The sequence below is a fragment of the Rutilus rutilus genome (genome assembly GCF_951802725.1).
Source record: "Rutilus rutilus genome assembly, chromosome: 6".
Classification (NCBI taxonomy): Eukaryota; Metazoa; Chordata; class Actinopteri; order Cypriniformes; family Leuciscidae; genus Rutilus; species Rutilus rutilus.
This window is the reverse complement of record NC_140214.1, coordinates 47,830,624-47,841,813: the sequence shown is the minus strand read 5'-3', so window position 1 is coordinate 47,841,813 and position 11,190 is coordinate 47,830,624. Positions and strand designations below refer to the sequence as shown.

The 11,190-nt window shown below is 41.1% G+C and overlaps 1 protein-coding gene and 1 long non-coding RNA gene across 2 annotated transcripts; both read right to left on the bottom strand.

Annotated features, from left to right (window-relative positions):
• Positions 1-4,063: 4,063 nt before the first annotated feature.
• LOC311291243 lies at positions 4,064-4,599 on the bottom strand. Its single transcript, XR_014627528.1, has 3 exons — positions 4,508-4,599; positions 4,302-4,406; positions 4,064-4,197 (listed from the first exon to the last, which is right to left on the bottom strand). It is a non-coding gene; the product is annotated as an uncharacterized lncRNA (long non-coding RNA).
• A 153-nt stretch (positions 4,600-4,752) lies between these two features.
• LOC311292427 (uncharacterized protein) lies at positions 4,753-10,757 on the bottom strand (the record flags this gene model as incomplete). The annotated part of the gene is made up of 4 exons (XM_084412095.1): positions 10,682-10,757; positions 9,124-9,409; positions 5,434-5,457; positions 4,753-4,988 (listed from the first exon to the last, which is right to left on the bottom strand). The coding sequence occupies exons 1-4, from the start codon at positions 10,682-10,684 to the stop codon at positions 4,753-4,755; spliced, it is 549 nt and encodes a 182-aa protein (XP_084268221.1). The 5' UTR covers positions 10,685-10,757.
• Between the last annotated feature and the right edge of the window lie 433 nt (positions 10,758-11,190).

Genomic DNA, 11,190 nt, shown 5'->3' with positions numbered 1-11,190 from the left:
TGTCAGAGCAGAAAGGAACACACAATTTTGGGCCTTCATATAGGCTAGTGGCCACACCTGGTGCTGGGGGCTGGGCAAAAGAGGCCGGTGCCTTATAACGATGACTTGGTTGTACTGATTGCTGGGAAAATAAAAAAAACCTTAGAAAGATGCCACCGTCCTGTGTGCTCACAATAAGAGCTCATATGTCATGGCTCACTTGACTTTACGAGAATATACCTAATTTTTATTTTGAGCTGTGTCATCTTCTTGGAGCTGGGGGAGGAAAGAAAAATAATGATTAATACATTTGTGTTACAGTTAGCATACAGTGTACATTGAAGGCATATCTCACCTCCCTCTCAAGTTTTTTTATTTCAAGGTCCAGTTTCCTAATTGTCCTCTTTTTTATTTCGGACTCCAGTGCAAGATTTTCCATCTTTTTCTTCTTGTACTGAATGTCTATGTCTGCCAGTTCTATTTGGTGCCGGAGGTGGTTGCCATACAACTTTCTGATAGCTTGTGAGCTCTGTGAACACAATACAATTAGCGCAGCTGGAATTTGGCAGGATGTGGTGTCCTTTTATTAATACGCACTATGTTGCCAGGCTGGTTTTCCCACTGTATAGCATCTGGGTCCTGTAAAAGAAATTAGATTTTTTGATTTTGATGAGGACTCCTCACCATTGTAGAGTAAATAGTACTTTCACAGTCTTAACATGATACCTCATGCCTTCTGGAATCCAGAGAGATGGTCTCCTCCTCATCATCGTCTCCATGTGCTGTTGCTGCTGCAATGGGGCTTTCACCCTATCACATTTAATCGGATTCATATTGAAGCTAGTAGACAAGACATGCCAGGCCTACAGTATGCCTTTGATGGAGTACTCACTGGATCAGCATCGTCTGGTGCTTGTGCTGGTGGCTCTAACAGGAACACAGTGCTGCCAGACACTGCAAGGCAATAGGTAAACCAAAGTCAGACAGTCCAAATTGATTCAATATGAATGTGGTTGTATCCCATGTAGAGATGGAAGGACATACCTTGAATGAAGCGGGTGGCATCTTGGGAGGAACCTATGCTCGTCTCTTTCCCCCCAGGGATCCCCTCTAAGACGGGCCTGCCTTTATTTAGCTCCAAGGACATGTCCTCTGCTGGGGTAGGGTCAGCCTTTGGTGACCCACCACCCGTGCCTTGTCTGTGGGTATTCTTTTTCACTGCTAAAACAGTACAGACAATGTGTGAGCAGGCACCTTCTGGGTACAATATATGCTTGTGCTTTGTTAAATATTAGTCAGGGACCATACCATTCTGCAGAATGTTCTTGTATTTGATTTTGACCTGCTGCCATGTCCGTTTTGGCCCGTTCATGTTTAATCTACATCACACGCACGCACACACACACACATTCTTTATCACAAGAACATTTAATGGAGTCACACTGCAAAAAATGACTTGGTATTTTTGTCTTGTTTTCAGTAAAAATATCAACAAAAAAAAATCTTAAATAAAGATGTATTTTCTTGATTTGCTAAATGACCTAGCAAAATAAGTATAGTTTAGACAAAAAATATAAACTTTAAGTAAATGTGTGCTTAAAACAAGGAAAAAAAATAAAAAATCTGTCAATATAATAAGAAAAATTCTCTTGAAATAAGTTTACTTTTTCCATAAACACTTAATTTTAGAAAAGTTCTCTTGTTTCACTGGCAGATTTTTTTGCTTATTTTCCTAGGTAATTTTGCTCAAGAAAATATTTAAGATTTTTTTTAGATATTTTTTTTTTACTGAAAACAAGACAAAAATACTAAGTAAGAAAGACATTTTTGCAGTGCAGTGAGCAACCGACCTTGGGTCCTTTGAAAGGCGCTATATAAATTAAAGTGATTATTATTATAGCTCATCTATTTATTCAATTAAATTTTATTTATATAGCACTTTTCACAATTGTTTCATTCTGTCAAAGCAGCTTTACATTAATAAAAGCAGGAGAAACACAAAAAAAACGGTGGACAACATAAGAAGCAGAGTACAACGGCTAAGATTTAACCGTACTGAGCGTAGTAACGTTAAATAATAATGTAAGGCTTTAATAATAATTTATCATAGCTTTATACAGTGTGATGGAGTTACTTTACACAATTTCACTCATATCTGCAGTGCATTTCAATTAAAAATTTAACCGTTTCATAATTACAGTACAACTGCGTTTTTGGAGATGTGAATTAAATATTTGAATTGTAATTGTGATGTTTCAGCGGAGCGGTGAGTGTGTAATTGTGCACTACTTACGCATTCAGGCGGTCTGCAATACTTTGCCACGCTTTTTCTCTTTGCTTTATCACTGTGGCGGTGTTGCCTTTCTTCTTAATTATATCTTTTACCTCCTCGTATGCCTCCATGAGGATTTGTGCTTCCGACGGGGAAAAGTACGCGGCTCTAGTTGCCATGGTAAATCAGTTAATCTGTGATCTATGGCGGGGTCTATTTGAGTGAGCCGTGAGCGCGCACCTATCCAGGATTGGTTTCACCTGGCTTAATGAATCCGTGTCTGCTCATCCTGGCTTGGTCTTTGTGCAACCAATTAAGCCTGGACGCACATGTTTTGGCTTCATTGAGCTCAGCTGAGTCATTTATCCCGGATGTCTTAATTCTACTTTTGTGCAACAGGTACTGATGGCAAAATGAGGCTTCCTGAACCACTGAGACCTTGCAGGCCATTGCTTCAGCTAAAGGTTCATTACTCGAAGCTTCATTCAGCATCGCTCACTAGTGACACCTAGCTACTGTGCAAAGAAATAGCAGACAAATTCATTCATTCTGAACCAGTGTCGCGGGCGCGCCTTCCCCCGGCAAATAAATATACATATTTATTTGTATATTTACATTAAAAATAAATATTTTTATTTAGACCCTCCCTAATTTTATATAAAATATATATTTTTATAAAAAAAATATATTTTATAAAAATACTTTTATAAATAAAAATATAATGTATATGTATATTTATGTATATGTATATTTATTTGTATATTTATATTTAAATATATATTTTATAAAAATATTTTTTATAAATAAAAATATTTATTTATTTTGTACTCACTGTTGATGTCTGTAACCTTTCATTTGCAATAATAAAAAGACATGATCAGACATTTGTCCATTACTGTGTATAATATAAAATATGTAGCCTATCTTTCTATGAACAACAACAGTGACACCGTGTTGAGTGCAGTGCTTATGTTTGAGGGAGTGTAATAAAGTACATTTATTCATTTAGCAGATTATAGATAACAGATTAAAGTAAACTGCAACAGAATAGTCCGGAAGGAAGGATTACAATAGATTTTTTATTGAGAAACAGAATTATTTCAAGTGTGTTGGGGTTTAGACGATTCCTCTTCTTGGACAAAATGTCTCCAGCCTTGGAAAAGATCATTTCACAAGGACCAGAGGATGCAGGGGAACATATAAATGCCAGTGCCAGCTGGTATAAATGAGGACACTGATGCTTCTGTTGAGCCCAGACAGGGGAGGATTCCCTCTTTCTTGCTGGCTCCATTACCAGGAAAAAGGAAGAGTCACAAAAAGCAAACAACTCCAAAAGGGCAATCCAAATAAAAAAGCAATCCAGTCCAGATGCAAAAATCCAGAGCAATCCAAATAATCTTATCTAATTAATATAACAAGACTATAATATAGCTAGGCCTACTATAATAATAATATAGACTACTATAACTATTCTAACCTAATAATGTAATAATATAGGCCTACAGCCCTCACATATGACACAATAACGACAATGACAATGATAGTTTTCTAACTCTCTGACTCTCTGACACTACTACAACTCCTGACAACACCCACAAGGAGGCGCGAGTTTCGAATCCTTTTATCCGGAAGCGACACTCAGACCGAAACGATGACGTATTTACACAAACCGAGGCCTCGTTTGTCATTAGTCACGTGATTTTCACGTTAACAACACAAGCCTCGAATCGCGGCTTCATCTGGCACGCCCACTTTTTCTCGACACACGCTCCGACGCCTCGGTTCAAATGTCACATCACTAGCAACAGGCCTCAGTATTGGTTGAAATGACCTTGTATGATCCAAGGCTTGTTCTGGCTGTCTTCGTCCAGTGGCTCATGTTCACAGCAACTGGTTGCCCAGGAGTGCTCATTGCAGACATGGTGAAGTACACCAACCCACATCATCTGCATAAAGAAAAGTTATACAGTGCATGGAGCCACAAACATGCTCTGCTAGCATATCAACTAAACTGTCCTAATCAACACAATTTTTTTTCCCTCAACCATACCTTGAACTGCTCCTCGGTGTCCGCATGCTTACTGCAGTACCAAAAGTGGTTTACTATGTCCTTGATCCATGGCTGAATACCAGTCTGACTTTTCACGGTCCCAGCCTGATCAAGGTACACAAGGTACACAATAGCTAGCTTCTTTTCACAACACCAAGACAACATATAGAAACTGGTCACATGTCTTTAAATGTACTGATGCATACCCGTCGAAGCCTCTTGCTCAGGCTCTTGGCTGTATGCCAGATATCCAATAAGTGCTGAATACCCCACGCTTAATATTTGCCACGCTCCGGATCTATAACAAAGAGAGACCATGAAAACAATGTAAACAAAATTGATAGTTAAGTTTTTATTTCTTTTTACTTTTTACATATTGTATGTTAAAAATGAGGCCCTGTGGGAACAGCGATCAAACTTGAACTTGGGACGGTCTATAGGCTTTATGACTTCACCATAACCAAAAGTTCTCCTTACTCAGTAATGCGGTGATTTGTGGGTGGGCATCAGTGACCACTTCCTTTATAGAAAGCTCTGGAAGGAGCTCATCCATTGTGCGAACAAAGCACTCCTTCTCCATGATGACTGAGTTTTTATTTGTTTCGCGTTTATCAACGGAAACAATGTGGACCACATCTCTGGAGTCTTGTTCAATTGTGGTGTATGTGCAGAACTGTGCACAATGACCTGAGGCAAAAGCACAACTGTCAGCATGTAACTTGTGTACATTATTACAGAGGCCGTCAGAATAACATTCAATGAGGAAAGAGGCTTTGAGCTTTCAATCATGCTCAGGAGAGAGCAGCAGACATAAATTACACATCCCAATCTCTAACCACAGGAAAAATCTAATTCAGATTGTGCAATTCACAAAGGGAGGTGTGAGAGACAGTGGGCATTTTGCCTGGACATACTCTTGGATTGTTAACTTTAAGGGTTGCACCCTCTACCAGGCCAAATGTTATGCTAAAAGAACAGTTTGACAGTCTCGGAGCAGCCATGATGCTATTTCAGTCTAAAAGCATCATCAACATAAAAAAACAAAGATATTAGAAGATACTGATAAAGCAGTACAACAGTACATACATACAAATCTGATTCTCAATTTTGACAGTATGCATACAGAACTTACCAGGAGAATCCATTCTGCCATCACCTATTGCGAACAGACATAAGCATTAGAATCACAGATTCCAGCTTTCAATCATACAGTCATAGCATAATAATAATAATAATAATAATAGATTTTATTTATAACGCACTTTTCATTCCGAAGAATCTCAAAGTGCTACACAAAAGAACAACAATAACTACAGAATACTAAAAACCATAAGAGCAATAAAACAATCAGCACATAAAAGCCTTTCTAAATAAAAAAGTCTTCAGTTCTGCCTTGAAAGTGTCCAAGCTCTGTACTTCTCTCAGCTCACTCGGGAGGTGGTTCCAAAGCCGCGGTGCAGCTGAACAGAAAGCTCGGTCCCCCATAGTACGAAGTCTGGTGGTCGGGACCTGAAGAAGTAGGTGGCCTGATGATCTGAGAGTGCGGGAGGAGGATTTTAAGGTGATGAGTTCTTGTAGATAAGGTGGTGCATGTCCAGTGATACATTTGTGTGTGTACAGCAGAATTTTGAAGTCGATCCGGAATGAAACAGGGAGCCAGTGGAGTGAGTGCAAGATGGGAGTTATATGATCATATTTTCGGACTCTCATGAGGACTCTGGCAGCGCTATTTTGGATGTATTGTAGCTTCTGCATGTTTCTGGCAGAAATCCCAATGAAGAGTCCGTTGCAATAATCCAACCTGGTGGAAATAAAAGCATGAACAAGTTTCTCTGCATCCGGAAGAGTTAAAAAAGGACGTAGTTTGGAGATATTTCGAAGGTGGTGGAAGGAGGTTTTGCAAATATATTTAATGTGTTCGTTGAAAGTCAGCTGCGGGTCAAACCTAACCCCTAGGTTTGTAACTGAGGAGGAGAAAGTAATGGCTTGGTCGTCCAAGATGAACTGAGATACAGGAGAGGAGTGGATTTGGTGCGGGGTTCCAACAAGTAGTGCCTCAGTTTTAGCGGAGTTTAGCTGGAGGAAGTTGCTTTTCATCCATTCCTTTATCTCCAGAAGACATGTGTTGAGTCGCGACAAGGTTGTGGAGGGGCTTGGAGCAGTTTTAATATAAAGTTGCAAATCGTCCGCATAACAGTGGAAGCATAGTCCATATCTGCTGATGACAGAACCGAGTGGAAGCAGGTATAGAATAAATAGGATAGGGCCGAGAACCGACCCCTGCGGAACACCACATGTAACAGGGAGCAGCCTGGACTCACATTCTCCTAATATAACTCGTTCAGTCCTGCCAGAAAGGTAGGACTGAAACCACTGCAGTGCTGTTCCCGATAGTCCAACTGTATTGTGGAGGCGGTCCCGAAGGATGGTATGATCCACTGTGTCGAATGCGGCTGTTAGGTCGAGTAGAATGAGCAGCGATGGTGATCCTGAATCAGCTGCCATGAGAAGGTCATTTGTCACCCTTAGCAGAGCTGTTTCGGTGCTGTGGGCCGAACGAAAGCCTGATTGAAATACCTCATATAGGTTATTGTGTTCTAGATGGCTATGAAGCTGAATGGCGACTTCCTTCTCTAGGACCTTTGACAGAAAGGTGAGGTTAGAGATTGGCCTGTAATTTCCCAGGACCTCTGGGTCTAGGGTTGGTTTCTTAAGTATCGGACGAATGACAGCAGCTTTAAGGGCAGGAGGGACAACGCCTGTTATTAGTGAGAGATTAATAAACTCAGTGATGATTGGGCTGACACTGGGAATGAGTGACTTGAGCAAAACAGTCGGAATGGGATCCAAGATGCAGGCAGACGGCTTCATTTTATTGATGGTTTCCTCAACATGGCTCTGCTGAACCTCGGTAAAGTACGGAAGGATTGTCAATCCACCGGACAGTGGGTTGGAGGATGGTGGAGACAGTGAAAGAGAGCCAGATATTGAAGAGCGGATATTATTGACTTTAAATCTAAAAAAGTCAATGAAGCTGTTGCATCGCTCCACTGTGGTTTCAGTGGATAAAGATGATTTCGGCTTCAGGAGATTGTTTACTGTAGAAAAAAGCTGTTTAGAATTTCCAGTGTTCTTATTGATGAGATTGGAATAAAATTTTGAGCGTGCACCCTTCAAGGACTTAAGATAAGCCTTTTGATGGTCGCGGAATGCAAGATTGTGAACAGTTAGACCAGTCTGTTTACAGCGGCGTTCCAGGATACGGCCCTCAGTTTTCATTTGCCGCAGTTCCTGTGTGAACCAGGGGGCAGAGCGTTCAAAGTTGACTTCCCGTGTCCTGACAGGGGCATGGAGGTCAAAAACACTGCTCAATGATGTATTGTAGTGATCCACTAGTCCGTCCACTGTTCTAGAGACTGGGCAGTTTATATTAGATTGAAGGTCTACAGTGAAGGAAGTTGGGTTTATTTGTTTCCAGTTCCGGAAAGATATTTGGCGCTTAGGTCTGATGATGGGCAGTGAGAATGTAAGGGCCATAGAGACCAACTTGTGATCGGACACACCCAGGTCTTTTACCTCCAGGCTGTTTATGGGGGCCGCGTCAGTAATGACAAGATCTAAGGTGTGGCCCTTGGTGTGCGTAGGAGCCTTCACATGTTGCTGGAGACCAAGACAATCAAGTAGACTCATGAACTCTGTTGCAAGATGACAGGAGGGTTTGTCAATATGGATATTAAAATCACCAAGAATAACAATCCTGGTTGACATGGAACAGAGTGATGTGAGTAGATCATGTATTTCAGGGAGAAATGAGGAGTGTGGTTTGGGGGGACGGTATATGAGAAGCACTGTCATGGAGTATGGAGGTTTACATTTGAAGGCTAAGCATTCCATTGAGGTAAGATCAGGCAGTGGCAGAGGAGAGAGTTTCAGTTCATCCCGATGGATGACGGCCAAACCACCCCCACGTCCAGAGCTGCGTGATTTTTCCATATAGACATAACCCTGGGGGCAAGCTTCATTTAGTACTGAGTGGTCGCCTGTTTTGTGCCAAGTTTCCACTAGGCACATGAAGTCTAATCCTCTATCCAGAATATGGTCATGGATAAGCAGAGATTTATTGGTAAGGGATTGCGTGTTGAATAGTTCCATAGTGACAGGAGACAGAGCTGATGGTGAAAGTCTCTGTAAGCTCCGCAATACACTGTGGTCCACTCCGTGTTTTATATATCTCCCACCACTAGAGGCTCTCAGGAGCGGTGTAGGGTTACTATATACTCCAAGCTCGGCAGTGTTCTGATGACGCCGTTGTAGCGCGACACGCGCAGCTGAAGACCAGATGGAGGGGATCGTTGATGCACCATGCAGGAGGTAAACAAAGTCTTTCCGAGCACTTCTGTGGCAGTACCGGGGTCGGCGCAGAAGTCCAAGCTGTCTTATGGCTGTGATGCAAGGTGGAACAGTGTTCCAGTTGAGACTCAGCAGTTGAGAAATGGAATATTTCAACATCATGCCAGACGCTGGTGGCGTTAGCACAGTGTTTACACCGAAGAGCAACGGCAGCAGGTACATTGCTAAAGCAACCGGTCAGAAAGTTGTTGCGGTACACAAATAAAACTTGCAAGGGGCATAAAATAGTCCTAAAAACCACTTTGTTAAAATACGCTAAATTAATATCAGAAGTGGAGAAGCGGCGAACAGACAGCGCCAGCGTCCTCTCTCTCGTCCTCTCCCACTACACTTCGAAAACCCAGCTCACCATCGCATATCATACAGACTTGTCAGTGTAAAAGTTGGTCAAAGGTGTAAGACTGTTCCTCACCCAGGAGAACAACATGGTCCTTCTGCCGTAAACGGTCTAGGACTTCTGCTCTAGTTTTATCCCAATACTCCTGCACCGGCTCTATGCAGTAAGCATCCTGGATTCTGTAGAATGTGGATTCGGTAACCATCCCCATCGACATAAACTTGAAGAGTAGGGCGACTTTTCTGTAGTTGTTCCCGGACAGAAGAATGTTGGCAGACAGCATAAAGTCACCACCCTGCATGCCGAACTTCAAGGTTGGCTGCGAATTCCATTTCCATATGGAGTGTCCGAAGGGGCATAACTAAAGTAAAAGAAATGGCAATGTTATGTGAGAAACAATACAAACATACATACAAAAGTGACAGACAATAACAGCACCCTATAGAAAAGCCAATTCAAGACAACATAATTGACTTTTTGACAATCTTCACACCTTACCCATTCTAAAACTACTCCTGTCCCCCGTGTTTTCATGGCAACTTGAAAAGGTTGTGCACCAGAGCATGCTACGCCTAGCACTCTGTCTGCAAAGGTGCACTGTTGCACTGGTAGTTTCAAGTGCATGGCGAGATCAAGCAGATTGTCGTTGTATGTTATGCTGGCAGTTTTACCGACCAGTGGTCTCATTTATAAAACTGTGCGTAGGAACCTTACTAAAAGTGTACGTGCGCCCGAAAGCCAAAAAAGGTGTACGCAAAAAAATATTCAGACTTATAAAACCGTTCGTACACCAGAACCTGCGCAGAATTCACTTAATAAATCCCAGTCAGCGGAAGATTGTGCGCACATGCGTCTCCACCCCGAAATAACCATATATGGAGCTTACAACGCCTAGTTTTACTATGCAGATCCTCATCTGCACATCATTTGCATATGATTATTCATCCACGTGATAACGTTTAACGGTATAAGACAAATTACATTAATAAAAATCATGTAGTTGCCTATCCTTGCCTTGTTTTTGAATACATAAATCAAATAATGTCAAATACATTTCAGAGAAAGTTTTTCTCAATCTTTTCCACTGGCCAAATTGTATTTTTAATTGATTTATATTTTTAATGGAAACAGATAGGCCTTGGGCATTATTTGCATGAAATTATTTGCACATTATTTGCATTATTTGCTCAGACAATCTGGTATTATCATGATAAGCAATCATCTCTGTGGTTAAAACATTAAAACAGCACGCCACAGGAAAAGTGTTCAAAAGCATCGCATCCACAACATTTCTATTGATTGAATATAAAAAATGTTGTAACTTCTCAGTAATGATTTCATTTTTAAGTGTGTAACTCCATTAATTTGAATGGCATATTTAATCTAAATGTTTATATCAGAAGTAAAACATAGTTTAAAACATTATTTTATTTATTTAAACTGTTATTTGAGTCAGTTTCACTAAACGGCCCAACGCGCTCGCTGGCGCGGACATGTAGGAAAGGATGGATATTTGCTTCAAGTGACAGGCTTGGTGAGTGAAATTATATTTGTATTATCTCTCTGTATATGTTTAATTTTCTTTAGATTTTCTGTCTAAAAGTGACCAAAAAGACATTTAACTCCAGCTCACCATCGGTGTCGCCAAACTGCTCCATCTCCAAAACGTTCGTACGCATGGGTCAGAGTTTGCATGCAGGTGCGCACATTTTCCCGTCAAGTTTGTTTTTCACAACTTATGCGTCAGAAGTGGCGTACGCCTCTTTCAGGGCCTGTTTTGTGCGTACGCAGCGGTTATAAATGAGGCCCCAGATCATCCTCAGAGAGTACTGTTTGAGGACTCTGATTCGGGAGCGGGAGGGTCGGGCATGTCAATGTCTAATACGGCCTCATCCACACTGATTTCAGCCAGGTCATTTGCCTTGTCTCCAACCATTCTGAAGAGTTGAATATGCATATTGATCATCTTTAAACAAAATACTTCACATGAAGAATTACATTAGTTCATATTCTAAAGATAATGTTGTAGTACAGTTTAGAAAGAAAGAAGCTGCGCTTTACGGCCGACAAATGTAGCTCAACTTCCACACAAAATTGATAAATAAAATGCAAACATACCGTAAATGAAGAGAAGGGACAAAA